The sequence below is a fragment of the Kogia breviceps genome, chromosome 2 (genome assembly GCF_026419965.1).
Source record: "Kogia breviceps isolate mKogBre1 chromosome 2, mKogBre1 haplotype 1, whole genome shotgun sequence".
NCBI lineage: Eukaryota > Metazoa > Chordata > Mammalia > Artiodactyla > Physeteridae > Kogia > Kogia breviceps.
This window is the reverse complement of record NC_081311.1, coordinates 11350115-11369331: the sequence shown is the minus strand read 5'-3', so window position 1 is coordinate 11369331 and position 19217 is coordinate 11350115. Positions and strand designations below refer to the sequence as shown.

The following is a 19217-nucleotide window of genomic DNA, read 5'->3' as shown; positions in this document are numbered from 1 at the left end:
AACTTTTCAATTTTTTCTTTTATGGTTACTGACCCCAAGGTCATGAAGATATTCTCCTGTTTTTCACTTTTCACATTTAATTAAGTCTGTAATCCATATCAAATTAATGTTTTTGATTATAGTGTGACATAGACACCAAGGCTCATTTTTTCCCAAAAAGATATCCACTTGTTCCAGCATTATTTAATTAAACAACTTTCTAGCAGTAAATTCCTTTGGCCAACAGAGTAACAATTAACTGTCACACATCTACCAAAGAGAAAATATGCAAAAAATAACCACTCACTAAACATATGCCACACACCCATGGTCAAAGACAGGAACTTCACTCATACTCTGCCAATCTTTCCTGCTATAGAATTAGCAAACTATCATAGTTCCAAGTCCATCAGTGGTGAGAAATAGATGTTGTGACTGAGGGAAAGTCTCCTGGTTGTCCTCAGCAGCAATAAATGATACATTTTTTTTAAAAAAAATAAACAAACAAATAAATAAATTGCTTTGGCACTACTGTCAACTCATTGTATTTACGTTAATGTATTTCCAGATTTTCTGTTATGTTACACTGATCTAGTTATCTATCCTTATGCCAATACCATATTGGTTTTTGTGGTTTTTTTGTGGTATGCGGGCCTCTCACTGTTGTGGCCTCTCCATTCGTGGAGCACAGGCTCCAGACGCGCAGGCTCAGCAGCCATGGCTCACTGGGCCCAGCCGCTCGGCGGCATATGGGATCTTCCCGGACCAGGGCACGAACCCGCGCCCCCTGCATTGGCAGGTGGATTCTCAACCACTGCGCCACCAGGGAAGCCCCATACCATATTGTTTTAATCACTATAGCTTGATAGTTAGTCTTAAAATCAGGTAATTATGTTCTTCATCTTTGTCTTCAAGTCTGTCTTGATTATTCTAGATCCTCAAGTTTTCTAAATAATTTTGAGGAACAACCTGTTGACTTTTATGTAGTCTGCTGAAATTTTGATTAGGTTTATATTGCATAGTATAGATTTGAGGAGAATTGACATCTTAACCAGATCAAGGCTTCCAAGCTATGAACTCTCCCATGGGAGAGAGCATAAGGAAACCTATGCATAAATTCCAAGAGACTCCATCTGTCTTTTCCCCTTATGATCCGGCTGTGTATCCTTACCATGCTGCTTTAATAAGTCTTAGCCAGGAGTACAACTACATACTGAGTCATATATGTTGTTTTAGTGAATCTCCAAACATAGGGGGGGTTTTGGAACCCCCAACACACAAGTGTATCAATAGTTCATTTCTTTTTATTGCTGAGTAATATTCCACTGTTTAGCTGAACTACAATTTGTTTCTCCATTCACCCATTGAAGGACATTTAGATTGTCTCCAACTTTTGATGACTATAAATAAAACCATTATAAACACTTGTATGCAAGTTTTTGTGTGAACATAAGCTTTCATTTCTCTAGGGTAAAAACCTAAGAATGCAACAGCGAAGTATATATATATATATATATATATATATATATATATATATATAAAATATACGACTAACATTGTAAGATTCTGCCTATTTCCCAGAGTGGCTGTACCATTTTGCATTCTCACCAGCAAGGTATAAGAGATTCAGCTGTTTGCATTTTTACCACTACCCGGTATTGTAAAAAATTTTTTAAAATTTTAGCTCTACCAGTAGTTGTGATATCCCATTATGTTTTAAATTTGCCATTTCCCTAGTGACTAATGATACTGAATTCTTTTCATGTGGTTATTTGCCATCCTTATATCCTCTCTGGTGAAGTGTCCATTCAAATCTACTTAAGTCTTTTGCCCCTTTTTAAACTGGCTTAATAATCATTACATTTTCCTTATATATTCTAGATATGTCCTTTATCTGATATATGATTTTCAGGTATATTCTCTCAGCCTTTCATTTGCCTAACAATGCTTTTGCAAAACAAGTTTTTAACTTTGATGAAGCCCAATTTATCAAATTTTTGTTTTTATACATTCTGTCTTTGGAATTATGTCAAAGAACTCATAGCCAAACCCTGGGTCATGAAGATCTTCTCTTTATTTCTAAAAGTTTAACAGTTTAAGGTTTTACACTTAGATCTATGACCCATTTTGAGTTTGTTTTTGTATAAGGCATGAGATTTAGGTTACAAGTAATATTTCTGCATTTAAATGTCTAATTGTTCCAATATTTTAGTTGAAAATAATCTTATTTTTCCATTGAATTGGCTTTTGTATATTTGTCAAAAGACAATTGGGGCAACAAAAATGTGCCTTAAAAACATGCTAAATGAAATAATACAGATAAAAAAGACAAATACTGTATCCACTTATATGAAGTACCTAGAATAAGCAAATGCATAGAGACAAAAAGTAAAACTGAGGTTCCAGGGCTTCCCTGGTGGCACAGTGGTTGAGAATCTACCTGCCAATTCAGGGGACACAGGTTGGTGCCCCAGTCCAGGAAAATCCCACATGCCGCGGAGCAGCTAGGCCCATGAGCCATGGCCACTGAGCCTGTGCATCTGGAGCCTGTGCTCCACAACAAGAGAGGCCACAACAGTGAGAAGCCCGCGTACCACAAAAAAAAAAAAAAAAAAAAAAAAAAAAAAAAAACCCACAAAACTGAGGTTCCAGGTGGGCAATGGAGGGAGAGTGGACCTGAGAGGAGGGAACTCCATTTTATCTGTGAGTCTGGATAGTAGGTGGCTGTGGTAGACAGAATAATGCCCCCCCTCCCAGATGTCCACATTCTAATCCCCAGAACCTGTGAATATATTGTTACATGGCAAAAGGGAATTTAGAGGGAGCTGACCTAAAAACAAGGAGATTATCTGGGGGGATCCAAGGTAACTACAAGGGTCCTTAAAAGTGGTAGGAGGCAGAAGAGGAAGTCTGAGTAAGAAGATGTGAGAAGAACTTGACCAGCTGTTGCTGGCTTTGAAGATGGAGGGGGGCCACAACCCAAGAAATGATGGCAAACTCTAGAAGCTGGAAAAAAGACAAGGAAGTAGATTCTCCCCTAGAGCCTCCAGAAAGGAATGCAGTCCTACTGACAACTTGATCTTATCCCAGTGAGACCCAAATCAGACTTCTGGACTCCAGAACTGTAAGATAATAAATTTATGTAACAAACACTGGAGAGGGTGTGGAGAAAAGGGAACCCTCCTACGCTGCTGATGAGAATGAAAGTTGATACAGCCACTATGGAAAACAGTATGGAGGTTCCTCAAAAAACTAAAAATATAGTTACCATATGATCCAGCAACCCCAGTCCTGGGCATATATATGGACAAAACTATAATTCAAAAAGATACATGAACCCCTATATTCACAGCAGCACTATTAACAATAGCCAAGAAATGGAATCAACTAAATGTCCATCGACAGATGAATGGATAAAGAAGATGTGGTACACAAATACAATGAAAACTACTTGACTGGGCTTCCCTGGTGGCGCAGTGGTTGAGAATCCGCCTGCCGATGCAGGGGACACGGGTTCGTGCCCTGGTCTGGGAAGATCCCACATGCCGCGGAGCGGCTGGGCACGTGAGCCGTGGCCGCTGAGCCTGCTCGTCCGGAGCCTGTGCTCTGCAATGGGAGAGGCCACAGCAGTGAGAGGCCCGCCTAGCACCAAAAAAAAAAAAAAAAAACTACTTGACTATAAAAAAGAATGAAGTAATGCCATTTGCAGCAACATGGATGGACCTAGAGATCATCATACTAAATGATGTAAGACAGAGAAAGACAACTACCATATGACATCACTTATATGTGGAATCTAAAATATGACACAAATGAACTTACCTACAAAACAGAAACAGACTCATAGAGAACAGACTTGTAGTTGCCAAGGTGGGGGTGGTGGAAGAGGGATGGATTGGTAGTTTGGAGTTAGCAGATGTGAAATAGTATACATAGAATGGATAAACAACAAGGTCCTACTGTATAGCACAGGGAACTATATTCAATATCTTGTGTAAACCATAATGGAAAAGAATATAAAAGAATGTATATATATCTATATATATCTATATCTGAATCACTTTGCTATACAGCAGAAATTAACACAACATTGTAAATCAACTCTACTGTAATAAAAAATTAATTTATGTTGTTTTAAGCAACTAAATTTGTGGTAGTTTGTTACATAAGAAATAAGAAATCGGGCTTCCCTGGTGGCGCGGTGGTTGAGAATCCGCCTGCCAATGCAGGAGACACGGGTTCGTGCCCTGGTGCGGGAAGATCCCACACGCCGCGGAGCAACTAAGCCAATGAGCCATGGCCGCTAGGCCTGTGCGTCCGGAGCCTGTGCTCCGCAACGGGAGAGGCCACAACAGTGAGAGGCCCGCATACCGCCAAAAAAAAAAAAAAAAAAAAAAAAAGAAAGAAGAAATTAATAGGGTGTTTTTTAAGGAATTGGTAGATTTCATCCAAGTCATTCAATTTATATCCATAGAGCTGTTTGTATTATTTTTTGTGTGTATTATTCTTTCACAAGTCTCTAACGGTATCTCCTATTTTGTTCCTGATGTCAGTAATCTTTGTCTTCCTTTTTTTTTTTCCTTGCCAGTCTGAAGATGCATATGAATTTTATTGATCTTTTTGGGTAAAAAAACAACAAAACACCCAACGAGCTTTGGGTTTCATTGATTTTCTTTTTCTTCTGTTTTCAACTTCATTCATTTCTGCTCTATATTATTTCCTTTGTTCTGTATGATTTGGGTTTATTTTGCTCTTCTTTTCTAGTTTCATAAAGTATAAGCTTAAATTATTGGTTTGAGACCTTTCTTCTCTTCTAATAAATGCCCTTAAAGTCTCTCACTACATCTTTGGCTTACCTCACAAATTTTGATATGTTGTGTTGTCATTTTCCTTTAGTTCCAAATATTTTAAAATTTCCCTGTGACTTCTTTTTGATCCACAAATTGTTCAGAATGTTATTTTCACAAGTCTGAATTTCCTGTTATCTGTTACTGATTTCTATTCTAATTACATTATGGTCAGAGAACATACTTTGATGATTCCAATTCTCTTAGGTTTGTTAAATATTTGTTTTATGACTTAGGATGTGGTTTACCTTGGTGAATGAATGCTCCATGTGCACTTGAAAAGAATGTTTATTCTGCTGTTGTTAAGTCGAGGGTTCTACAATAGTGAGATCTATTTGACTGATGGTGTTACTATATCCTTGCTGCTTTTCTCTCCACTAGTTCTGGTACAGTTCTGAGAATAGTAGCATGTCTGACTATAATTGCAGACTCGTCTATTTCTCCTTTTAGTTCTGTCAGTTTCTGCTTGTATTTTGAAACTCTTGCTAGGTGTATTTACATTTAGGTCTTCTTAGTGAATTGACTATTTTATCATTATGTAATGCGCCTCTTATTCTTTCCTCACACAACCTTTCCTAAAAATAATTTTAAAAGACTCCAATAGAGAGGTAGACACAGGATCCAAGAAACAACAGAATTCATGAACGCAATGGAAAAAAAAATCTCAGTATGAAAACTAAGCAACAAACCTAAAAAGCAACTGACACAAATTAAAGGTGTGATTCAACAGGCTCATCAAAGAACATCCACGAAAAGATAACAGTCTGGAATAAAAAAAAATGATGTGAATAAAATGCCGGGAGAACTTAGTGAAAATGATGTCAAAATTCTCTTCAATGGGGATAAAATGCAATAATACAAACAAATATAAGTAAATTAAATTTTAACACACTACTGCTTAAGAAAATAAGATACATACATACCTGACGACATAGCCTCAAAAATACATAATGCAACAACTTTCAAAACTAAAGAGAGGGCTTCCCTGGTGGCGCAGTGGTTGGGAATCCACCTGCCGATGCAGGGGACACGGGTTCGTGCCCCGGTCCAGGAAGATCCCACATGCTGCGGAGCGGCTGGGCCCGTGAGCCATGGCCACTGAGCCTGTGCGTCCGGAGCCTGTGCTCCACAACGGGAGAGGCCACAGCAGTGAGAGGCCCGCGTACCACACACACACACACACACACACACACACACACACACACAAACAAACAAAAACCACTAAAGAGAAAAAAATAAAACAGCAATCACAATTACAGACTTTTCCACAGCTCTCTCAGAAACATAAATTAAGCACAAAACACAAAATCAAATATAGCAAATATGAATAAGATAATAAGTTCTCTAATAAATATATAAGTATCCAAACAAAGACTGTATTTTTTAAGTACACAGGACATTCACAAAAAGTTCTATGTACTAGCCACAAAGGAAACCTCAATAGATATGAAACATACAATATGTTTTCTGACCAAATGTGACAAGGTAAGAACTCAATAACAAAAGGAAAGCTTAAAACAACTGTATCCTCATGTCCTCGATGATTTAAGAAAAAAACAAATAAACTTATACTATTAAAAAATCCTTAGTTTAGAAAGGAATATGGAGTGATAATTATGAAATACTCTTGGATGACAAAGAAAGCTGTACAGGTATATATCTGTGGTATATATCCATATATACCATATAACCATATCTGTGGGCTACTAAAGTGCTGTTTAGGAAGGAAGTTACAGATTTTAACACACTTATCAAATACCAAGAGAGAAGGGAAATAGATGAGTTTTAGCATTCAAGTTAAGAACCTAAAAAAAGAGCAATAGGGACTTCCCTGGTGGCGCAGTGGTTAAGAATCCACCTGCCAATTCAGGTGACACGGGTTTGAGCCCTGATCTGGGAAGATCCAACATGCCGTGGAGCACCTAAGCCCGTGCACCACAACTACTGAGTCTGCGCTCTAGAGCCCGTGAGCTACAACTACTAAGCCCACGTGCCACAACAACTGAAGCCCACACACCTAGAGCCCATGCTCCATGACAAGAGAAGCCACTGCAATGAGAAGCCTGTGCACCGCAACAAAGAGCAGCCCCTGCTCGCCACAACTGGAGAAAGCCCACGCGCAGCAACAAAGACCCAATGTATAAATTAATTTAAAAGAAAAAAAAAATTAATTAACAAAAAAAAGAGCAATAGAACAAACCAAAGAGTAAGAAAGGAAATAAAGCTAAGGGCAGACATCAATGGAATGGAGAACAAAAACATCAATACAACTGATTAATATTAAGACAAATTTTCTGGCACGCCTGTACAGGAGAAAAAGGTAAAAAGAAAGAAAGAATAAAATATACAAATAAGTAAAAATAACAGGATACAAATAAGACACAAAACTAAAAGGAAAAAATAACAAAACTTTAAAAGGAGAAATGCTATAGATAAATACTAAAAACTATGTACAATATCATGAAGTATGAACTAATAATTTTGAAAATTCAGATAAAATGGATAAATTTCTGAAAAAATATAAGTTGCCAAAACTGGCACAAGATTAGAAGACTGAGTTCTTATTTTTATCACAATTTGGTCAAAAAAAACATTGTAGGTCCAATATCAATGAAACAAAAGAAACAGTAGCTAATCCTTCCTCCCAATCCCATGAAGTCCCAAGTCCAGAAAATTCTGCAAAGTTTCAGGACAACTTCACAAAAGATAAAGAAGCAAAACTCCTATATAAACTATTAACTTCTGAATCCAATGGAATATATATTTTAAAAAATCATGTTCAAGCAGTACTTTTATCCCTATAATGCAAAAGTTTGTTATTAGATAATCTATTAGTGTAATCTGCCACACTAAAAGATTAAAGAAAAAAAAATGACCTTCTTGGGGGATACAGAACCAAGCATTTGATGAAGTCCAAGACCTATTTTATTAAGAAAAACTGTAAATTATGGCTTGATATTAAACCTTGGGGTTTAAGAGAAATGATTTGACCTTGTTCTTAAAAGACTATTCTTAAGCCAAAATAATTTAATGACAAGATTGTACTTCCTTCCCTACTGGTCCAAACACTCTAGTAAGTCCTACAGGGAAAACAACTATGCAGTCATAAATCATACAAGTTATTCACTGATTTTTTTTTAAATTGAGCTATAGTTATGTACAATATTGTATAACTTTCAGGTGCACAACATAGTCATTCACAATTTTTAAAGGTTATACTCCATTTACACTTATTATAAAATACTGGCTGTGCTGTACAATATATCCTTGTAGCTTACTTATTTTATACGCAGTAGTTTGTACCTCTTAATCTCCTACCCCTATCTTGCCACTCCTTCCTTCCTCCTCCCCACTGGTAACCACCAGTTTGCTCTCTATATCCATGTATTTCTTTTTGGTTATATTCAGTAGTTCATTTACTCTGATTTTTAACCTTTCTAACATGATCAGACAAAGCACAAGTTATAGTCACAGATAGAATACAAATATTATAAACTCTGGTAATATACAATGACTGACACAAATTGGGTAGAAGCAATGGAGGGCAGTAAAGACACACTAATTTCCTCAGTGAAAGACTTGAATTAGTATCTAAAATTGTTGGAGGAAAAAAAGAACATGCCTGTAAATCTAAAAGGAAAGCAACAGAAGAATTAAAAATAGTATAAGTGAGAAACCAGAAGCTTTTCCACTAAGAACGGGAACAAGGTAAGGATGCCCCCTCTCTCACCACTCCTTTTCAACATGGTACTGGAGTCCTACCTAATGCAGTAAGACAAGGAAGGGAAATAAAGGTATATGGATAGGAAAAGAAATAATAAAACTCTCTGTTTGCAGATGACATGATTTTCCATGTAGAATACCCAAAAGAATCAACAAAAAAACCCTCCTGGCACTAATAAGCTATTAAAACAAGGTTACAGAATGCAAGGCTAACATACAAAAGTCAATAACTTTTCCTATGTACCCCCAGTGAACAAGCAGAATTTGAAATTAAAAAACATAGTATTATTTGTAGTAGCATTCCCCAAAATTAAGTTCTTGGGTATAAATCTAACAAAATATGTATAAGATCTACAGGAGGAAAGCTACAAAACTCAAAAGAAATCAAAGAAGAACTCAATAAATGGAGAGATAGTCCATGTTCATGGAGAGGAAGACTCAATATTTTCAAGATGTTGGCTTTTCCCAATTTGATCTATACGTTCAATGCAATTCAAATCAAATCCCAACAAGTTATTTTGTGCATACTGACAAACTGAATCTAAAGTTATAGAGAGGCAAGAGACCCAGAATGGCCAGCAATTGTGAAGAAGAACAAAGAACAAAGTTGGAGAACAAAAAACCCTTAAAACTCAATGATAAGAAAATGAACAACCCAATTAAAAAATGCGCCAAAGGGATTCCCTGGTGGCGCAGTGGTTGGGAATCCACCTGACGATGCATGGGACACAGGTTCGTGCCCTGGTCCAGGAGGATCCCACATGCCGCGGAGCGGCTGGGCCTGTGAGCCATGGCCACTGGGCCTGCGCGTCCGGAGCCTGTGCTCCACAGCGGGAGAGGCCACAACGGTGAGAGGCCCGCATACCGCAAAAAAAAAAAAAAAAGCGCCAAAGACCTAACAGACACCTCACTAAAGAATGTATACATTGTGACCACCTAGAGGGGTGGAATAGGGAGGGTGGGAGGGAGATGCAAGAGGGAGGAGATATGGGGATATATGTATATGTATAGCTGATTCACTCTGTTATAAAGCAGAAACTAACACACCATTGTCAAGCAATTATACTACAATAAAGATATCTTAAAAAAGAAAAATATATACAGGTGGCAAATAAGCAAAAGATGCACCACATTGTATATCATTAGGGTAATGCAAATTAAAGCAACAATGAGCTACCTCTACACTCCAAAACCCAGAATACTAACAAATGCTGGAGAGGATGTGGAACAAGAGGAACTCTCATTCATTGCTGGAGGGAATGCAAAATAGTACAGCAACTCTGGAAGACAGTTTGGCAGTTTCATATAAAACTAAACATACTCTACCCATACCAATGGCACTCCGTGGTACTTACCCCAAGGAGTCGAAAACTTATGTCCACAAAAAACCTATACACAAATGCTTAGAGCAGTTTTTATTTGTAACTGCCAAAACTTAGAAACAACTAAGATGTCCTCCACTAGGTGAATGGATAAGTAAATTGTGGTATACCCAGACGATGGAATGTAGTGCCAACAAGAAATGCACTTATCAAACTAGGAAAACACATGGAGGAAACTTAAATGCATATCACAAGTGAATGGAGCCGATCTGAAAAAGCTACATACTATATGATTCCAACTATATAACATTCTGGGAAAGGCAAAAAAAAAAAGCTATGGAGGGCTTCCCTGGTGGCGCAGTGGTTGAGAATCCGCCTGCCGATGCAGGAGACACGGGTTCGTGCCCTGGTCCGGGAAGATCCCACATGCCGCGGAGCAACTCAGCCCGTGAGCCATGGCCGCTAGGCCTGCGTGTCCGGAGCCTGTGCTCCGCAACGGGAGAGGCCACAACAGTGAGAGGCCCGCATACCGCAAAAAAAAAAAAAAAAAAAAAAAAAAAGCTATGGAGACAGTAAAAAACAGATCAGTGGTTGCCAGGGGTTAGAGGGGAGAGGAGGATTGACAGGCAGCGCGCAGAGGATTTTTAGGGCATGGAAACTATCCTGTATGCTGCTATGATGAATGTACATATGTACATATTATTATAGATTTGCCCAAAGCGACAGAATATACACCACCAAGAATGAACCATTATGTAAACTATGGACTTTGGGTGATAATGATGTGTCAGTGTAGGTTCACCAATTATAACAAATGTACCACCCTGGTAGTAGATGTTGGTAACAGGGGGGAGGCTATGCATGTGTGGGGCAGGAGGTATTTGGGAAATCTCTATGTCTTCGGCTCAATTTTGTGGTGAACCTAAAACAGCTCTACAGAAGTCTTCAAAAACGAGGATGGGGGGAAAAGTACACATTGAGACTCAAATGGAAGTAAAATATATATTGTTTAGAATAATGGTTGTAAATTATAAATTTTACCAAAGTATAGTAGCTAATGTTTAGTGAACACTTAAAAGACTGTGCCAGGCACTATTCTAAGCACTTTATATGCATTATCTCGTTTAATCCTTTTACAGGCTGAAAAAATGGATTCTCTTATTAGTCCCATTTTACAGATGATAAAATTGAGGTAAAGTAAGGTTAATTAATTTGACATGTTCACACTCAAAGTTGGAAGTAAGAGGGGCCAAGCAGTGACCTACTACAGAAGTGGTAGGAGTCGTCTACCCTAAGTGCTAGCAATAAGAGATACATTTTCTGCAGAGAATTTAAAAATAATAAAACCAACTAAAATTCATTCTGCTTCTACCATCACTCTGAATTGGCAAACCTAAACAATGTCAGTGATAAAATATTCTTCCTTGGAAAATCTTTTGTTGGTATTAATCCCAAACAATTGTGGGAACTAAACTAAAACTACTGCTGAGTTTTAGTAATATATGTGGTAGTGTCAAATTAGCACATTTTTACTATGTAACCTTTAATGAATATTGCATTTTACACAGAAGTTAATTTGAAGAATCCTGTTACACACTTGGCTCCCAACATAGACACAGCTACATGAATATGTTTGGATAGTAAATTTCTAAGTGGTACACAACAGTCCAAACTTGGTTAGAGCAGTTAGTATCCCCCAAGCCCTGTGATACTCTAGAGTCCTACATGTATATAAAAGATTTTAAATAAACAAACAATAACCCAGTGATTGTAAAGATGAAGAAGGAGAACTTGAGTTCCTTCAATTCTATCTTCCATGGGACAACTTGTTGGAATTGTTTTTTGTGTTTAATGAATCAGTGAAACAGTGAGAAGTGAGAGGGGCAGTAGGCGCAAATTTTACTCACACATGAAAATTTTACTGAATCTGAATCATATCTTAAAATTGAAATGTATTCTTCTTAAATGGCTATTTGTTTTAAAGCTAAAGAATGAATTATGAAAATATGTTAGTAACATCAGTTGAAAGATTTGGTAACTCTCTAATTTGTGTCTTTTGTAGATGTTTCAGTTTTATCAAAATTCACTTATTAGTCATCAGACAATTCTTTATATAAATTATTATATCAAACAATAACTAAATGACCAAAATTCAAACTATTAGGTAGGTATAAACACTACCAAGTAAACAGTTGAGTTTTGTCTGCAGAAACTTGATAAGTTATTCTTAATACAAAGAATTCATTCATTATACAATTAATACAAACTTATTCAAATCTAAAGTGTGGTACCCATACCAACATGAAACAACATCAACATAACAGAACTCAACAACAACAAAAAATTCTAAAATGGGCAGGGAGAAGTTGATAGAAGCAATGTCTAGATCTATTTTGAAATATGTAATTACCTTAAGCACTGCATATAGCTTTATTTCATGATTATTACTGAAGATAATTCTACAGTATAAAGAAGGGAGGTATTAAAAAATGATTAGAGACAAATATCCTGTGTATTGCCCTGTAGTTAAGAAGCAGTCTGGCTCTAGAATCTGTAATCTTTTTTTGTTTGTTTTGTTTTTTGTTTTAACATCTTTATTAGAGAATAATTGTTTTACAATGGTGTGTTAGTTTCTGCTTTATAACAAAGTGAATCGGCTATACATATACATATATCCCCATATCTCCTCCCTCTTGCATCTCCCTTCCTACCCTCCCTATCCCATAGAATCTGTAACCTTTACTATTCTCTATTACCAAAAGAACTAAACGCACTACAGATTCAATGCAATCCCTATCAAAATGCCAACTGTCTTTTTTTTGCAGCAATGACAGACTGATCTTAAATTCATATGGAAATACAAGGGATTCTGAAGAGCCAAAACAATCTTTAAAAAAAAAAAAAAAAGGAACAAATTTGGAGGACTTACACATCACTTCAAAACTTACTACAAACCTACAGTAATCAAGACAATATAGTACTGGCAGAAGGGTAAACATATAGATCAATGGAATGAAATTGAGTTCAGAAATAAAGCTATACCTCTATGGTCAACTGATACACACACGTACACATTTTTTTTTTTTTTTTTTGCGGTACACGGGCCTCTCACTGTTGTGGCCTCTCCCGTTGCGGAGTACAGGCTCTGGACGCGCAGGCTCAGCGGCCATGGCTCACGGGCCCAGCCGCTACGCGGCATGTGGGATCTTCCCGGACTGGGGCACAAACCCGTGTCCCCTGCATCGGCAGGCGGACTCTCAACCACTGCGCCACCAGGGAAGCCCACGTACACATATTTTAAACAAAGGTGCCAAACCCATTCAGTTGGGGAAGAATAGTCTTTTCAACAAACAGTGCTGTGGGGCTTCCAGATTGGTGAACACAACCACATACTGAAAGGGTAGCGCACCCAAGTTCCATGGAGACAGAAGCTCTTCCACAAGGGACCCTTCCACACCTTGCCCTATATACCTCTTCATCTGCATCCTTTATGATATCCTTCAAAATAAACTGGTAAATGTTAAAATACACACACACACACACACACACACACAAGGTGCTGGGACAACATGCAAAAGAATGAATTCAGATCCCTACCTCATACCATATACAAAAATTAATTCAAAATGGATCCAAGACCTCAATGTAAGGAGCTAAAACTTAAAAATTCTTAGAAAGAACATAGGTGTTAACCTTTGTGACCTTGCATCAGACAATGGTTTCCTAAATATGACACCAAAAGCATAAGCAACTAAAGGAAAAAGAGATAAATTGGACATCATCAAAATTAAAAATTTGCATCAGAAGACACTATCAAGAAAGTGAAAAGACAATTTATAGAATGGTAGAAAATATTTCTAAATCATATATCTGATAAGGGTCTAATATTCAGAATATATAAAGAACTCTTATAACTCAACAGTAAAAGACAAAACCCCAATTTAAAATCTGCAAAGGGGAATTCCCTGGCAGTCCAGTGGTTAGGACTCTGCGCTTTCACTGCCAAGGGCGCAGGCTCAATCCCTGGTCGGGAAACTAAGATCCTGCAAGCTGCGTGGCAGTGGCCAAAAAATATATATATATATCAATAAAAACCTGAATAGACATTTCTCCAAATGAGATATACAAATGGCCTATATGTATATGAAAAGACACTATTATACTATTATCATTACAGTAATACAAATCAAAATCACAATGAGATACCAGTTCACCCCCATTAGGATGGCTATTACTAATAAAACAACAACAGATCATAACAAGTGTTGAAGTGGACTGGAGAAATTGGGACCCTCAAACATTGCTGGTGAAAGTGTACAATGGTGCACACACTTTGGGAAAAAGTTCCAGCATAAAATTACCAGATGGCCCAGCAATCCCACTCTGAGGCATATTCCCAAGAGAACTGAAAACATATATTCACACAAAAACTTGTACATGAATGTTTATAGCAGCACTATTCACAATAGCCAAGTGTTCACCTATGAATAAATGAATAAACAAAATATGGCATATCCATACTATGGAATATTATTTTTGGTCATAAAAAGGAATACAGTACTGATACATGCTACAACATAAATGAACCTCGATAACATTATGCTAAGTTAAAGAAACCAGACACAAAAGGCCACAAGTTATATGAGTCCGTTTATATGAAATGTCCAGATTAGGTACACCATAGACAGAAGTAAATTAGTGGTTGCAAGAGGAGGGAGGAGGGGGCAATTGGGAGTGACTACTAACAGATATGGGGATTCTTTCTGGGGTGATGGAAATGATGTGGTGATAACTGCACTCATAGTGCACATACTAAAACCCACTGAACTGTACATTTTAAAACAGTGAATTTTATGTTATATCTCAATGAAGAAAAAAGAACTATAATTGGAAACAGTTAAAACTGGTGACCTGAGGCTTCCCTGGTGGCGCAGTGGTTGAGAGTCTGCCTGCCGATGATGCAGGGGATACGGGTTCGTGCCCCAGTCCGGGAAGATCCCACATGCCGCGAAGCGGCTGGGCCCGTGAGCCATGCGCGTCCAGAGCCTGTGCTCCGCCAACGGGAGAGGCCACAAGAGTTAGAGGCCCGCGTACCGCGAAAAAACAAAACAAAAAAAACTGGTGACCTCAGTGGGAGAAGAGCAGCATACTTCTACTCTTCATTTAATACTATCATGCTGGGTTTTTTAACCATAGGCAAGTTATTATTCAATAATTTTAAAATTCATATATGTATATATATCTACATATATGCACATGTATAGATATATGTATTTACGCTTTTGCCACAGCTGCCCAATCCATTCTTCTTCTCTGAGAACTTCCGCCACTGTTGAGGTATGGGCCTCAATAGTTATGACTACCCTACATAACACTGCCCTGGCCATAGCTCACTAGTGGACCCCTGACTCCATGTTGGGCCAATCAGATTCTGTAACCCTGGAATCTGGGATTAAGATAAAGATGCTAGCTCAAGTGGGTTGGAACTGACAGGTGAAATTGGGAGCTGTGGAATAGAGAAAGATAAAGTTTGTGTGCAGAGATGAATATAGCCTAAGGGAGAAAAACTGAGAAGAGCTGCTTGGTTGGATTCCTGCTAGTTTTCCAATTCCATTCAGTAGTCTCTTGGGATACCAAGCCACCCTCCCTGCCTTTGGGTTTTATAGCCTTATAACAAATCACTTTTTTCAGTGGTCTAACAAGGGCCAGGTGGTAGGAGAGATCAAAGGTAGGTACAGACAAAAGGGGTTGAACTGTCCGTACAGAATCATGGTGACAATAAAAAAGCAGACAGACTTCTAGATGATTTTATTATTGCTTTAAATTCTCTAAAATGCTAGTGATAAAATACTACTCCTTTCCCGCCTCCACACACCAATGTCCTTTTCTTCATGAGCTAGTCTAGTTCTAGTTCTGTCAGATATGACCAAAGTGCCTTGAATATAATCAAAACTAATGATCTTGACCCAACCAGCAATCTGAAGAGAACGTACATAAAGAATCAGTTGATAAGCATTCCTACTTTTCTGAAATTAACAGCAGTTATTAATTCAAGTGAAAAAAACTCCTTCTTTAAAATAAAAAATGATTAAAAGAAAAAGAAGTATACAAAACTTTTTCTCATCTAAGATTCCAGCTTTTGTTTAAGGGAAGCAATTTAATATGGGTCAGTAAATGAATAATCACTGTGGGGACTGCGCCATCAGCATTATGCACGTGACAGAGCCCAATAAAGTATTCCTACAGCTTAAGCCTTTGGACCTCAATATTCTACATATAAAATCTTTTAGAGACTGGTACAGAAACATAAAAGGCATTTTATGAAGGCTTACAGGAAAAAATTTACAAACAAACAATTCTAATATGGCAGATACAAATTCAAAATATGGATTGGTTCACGAAGATGAATTATGATTCATACAGTTATGATTGGCCTCTAAGAGAATTTCAAAGTTTCTTATCCAAACCAAGAAAAAAGAATTAGGATTTGCATGTGAGAATAACTCATACCTGGTACGATCACATCGCATTCTCTGAACCAATACAATGTCCACCAGGACTGTCCTTAGTTCAGATGTGTGGTCACAGTAACCACCACAATTTACACCATTTCTGATTTATTAATCAGTCTTTCCACTGCCTCTCCTCAGCAAATGTTCACAGAGCCCTTCTGATGTACAGGTGTATTCTAGGTGAATAAAGCAGATACACGCCCTGAATTCCCAGGGTTAAAATACAGCCGAGGAACCCAAGAAACAAGTGATTTCAACAACATGCTTTACAAGCTAATTTCCAGGCCACACAGGATCCTATAATTACATGCAGCAGGAGGTACCTAACTTAGGTTCCCAAAGGAAGAATAAGATTTAGCCAGGAAAGTGGCCCTGGGAGAGGAAGTGGGGACCAGGCAAAGGAAATAGCCTATGCAGAAAGCCTAGAGGCAAGGTTCAAAATCAAAGAACTGAAAGAAGGTTCAATATGAGGGGGAATATAGTGATGAGGTCTGAGAGCTGGGCAGGGGCGGGGCCCAGAAGGCTTCATAAACCACAACAGACGGGCATTCCTTTTCTATCTGGGGGAAAGATGGATTCAAAACAACTTCCTACTAAACCAAAAAGAGTCTACAAGTTTAACACCTCACTTACTTCTCACAGAAACATACCTGTAAATGCTGTTATGATAAAGTTATTCAATATATTCACAGTGATAGAAAATATAGCAAAAATATATACTATACATCAGAACAGCTTCTACAAAAACATCATGACTGTAAGTATTAGTTGTTTTCTCTGTAACACACAACCTGTATGAGAATAAGACATTCTGGAGGGAAACACATCCACAAGGTCCAGGTTCCCACAACACTACACAAACTTTACAAAATACTGTGAAGCCAATATTTTATATCCAAATTACACCTTTTGCACTATAATGAGTTGTCTGCCTCTTAGGATCATACATGCAGGAGACAAAATCTGACACAAATACATTCAAATATATACCAAATATAAAATCATCTCATTGATCCAGCAAGACTAGGATAGGGGTATTTCTCATAAATAAATTTTCTAAACAACAATAACGGGAACATCACTCTTTAAGTACCAAAACTTACTTTTGAAAGATTTTTCCTAGAAAGTATTTCGCCCCTGCACCCTCTTAAACCTACTGTACAACTTAATCTTCACTCCACATTTTGGGGCCATCACTTTGGAAATCAATTATTAGTTCCAGTATTCATTACGAACATCAATCACTAGGATTCAGTGGAGAGATATATGCCCCTTCCTCAAGAGCACCCTTGACGGATATACAGTGATTCAAAAAAAAAATTTTTTTAATAACATATGCATAGTTTTAAATTTCTTTTTCAGGTTGTCGGTGTTCACTGGCTACAGTCCGGTTGCCTATCCACGCCTCCTTCTAATTTGCTGCTTCTAGTTTCAGCCTGGGAAACCAGCTAACTAAACTAGTTCAAATTATAAGGAAAATGAGTGAAGATTTGCTGAGTGAGCCCTTCCTGCAAGAAGTACACACATTTTCTGCCATCGGTTTTGGCTGCTGGGGACTACTGAGTTTCTTAATAGGCGTTCTCACTAATAACCCACAACGTCTTAAGTGAAGAAGGCCACTCTACAGGTTTAAGTTACCTCCTGACACGTCAGGTGTTCTGATCTAACACACTGATTTCTGGTCGGGTTTGCGTCCACCACTCCTAAGCGCAAAAGACATGGGGGTTGGGGCCAAAATGCCCAGTTAACTGCAAACAAACCTAAATTTTCCGTAGCAGAAAAGTGGCATTAACAATAATTGCAGCTAAAATTTACTAAGCTTGCCTGACACATTCTAAGCTCTTTCTATGTAGGAGCGCATTTGAGTAGTTCAACATTTCTTGCTACCTCTGGCACAAAAGGAGATGGAGACTGGGCTGGTTTTAAAGGCACCCTAAAAGAAAAATTAAGCTGTTACACTAAATTTTATCTCGAAAAAGAGAGGATGTGTATTAATACAGGAGTTAGAGACAACTTCTGCTGCGAGGGAGCGGGTACTCCCCCGACACACCGGAAGTTTTGAAATATCCTGCAGGCTTCCCCCAGGCAAACTGCTTTTCCTTCACCTCATCTCCGCCGGCCCTCGCGAAGCTTCAAGGGCCCCTCCGAGCTCTGCCGCACGCGGGGCTCGGGCCGCCAGCAGGGCCACGAAGGGAAGTGAGGCCGTCAATCACGGCCGCCCGCCCGCCCGCCCGCCCGCTCCTCGCGGCGTAACCTCGGCCGCTTGCGAATCGCGAATCGGGCAGGTGGGAGGCACCTGCGGCCGGGGCCGGGAAGCCGCGGCCCGAAGTCCGCGGTGTGGAGCGCCGGCCGGCGCAGGCCCGGCTGGCCGTCTCGGCCGCGCGAGCCCTCGAGGTAGCCCCGCGTGGGGCCGCGCGGCGGGGCCGGGCCCGGGGCTCCGTCAACTCGGCGGCTCCCCCGGCCCGCCCCTGGCGCCGCCACTCACCGAAGAAGCCTTGCACGATCCCCAGCGGGTGGCTGAGCCAATCCTCCCCACAGGGCATCTCGCAGACGGGCCGGAGCCGGCGCGGCCCGGCGTCCCGCGCCGCTGCTCCTCCTCGCTGGCTCGGCCGCTTCTCGCCCGCGCCCTCCCACGCAGAGTGAGCCTCGCGGCGCGGGCCGCCCGGCCTCCCCGCGCCTCAGAGAACGGCAGCTGTGGCGGCGGCAGCGAGGCGCTGCCGGAAACGAGCAGGCGGCGCGTGCGGGCCCCCAACCTCCACTTTGCACAATGGCGGGAAATAGGCGCCGCCGACCGCGCTGCCTGCGACCTGGGTGGAGCTCGCGCGGGGAGGGGC

The 19217-nt window shown here is 39.5% G+C and overlaps 1 protein-coding gene across 2 annotated transcripts in view; it reads right to left on the bottom strand.

Annotated features, from left to right (window-relative positions):
* Window positions 1-19217, bottom strand: part of MCMBP (minichromosome maintenance complex binding protein) — a 67199-nt gene extending 47982 nt beyond the window's left edge. The window contains exon 1 of one of the 2 annotated variants that reach the window (XM_059052464.2): window positions 18869-19217. In XM_059052464.2, the coding sequence (XP_058908447.1) occupies window positions 18869-18926 (58 nt within the window). In that variant the 5' untranslated portion in view covers window positions 18927-19217. The remainder of the gene's footprint in view (window positions 1-18868) is intronic. The other variant, XM_059052465.2, reaches the window with a different exon arrangement.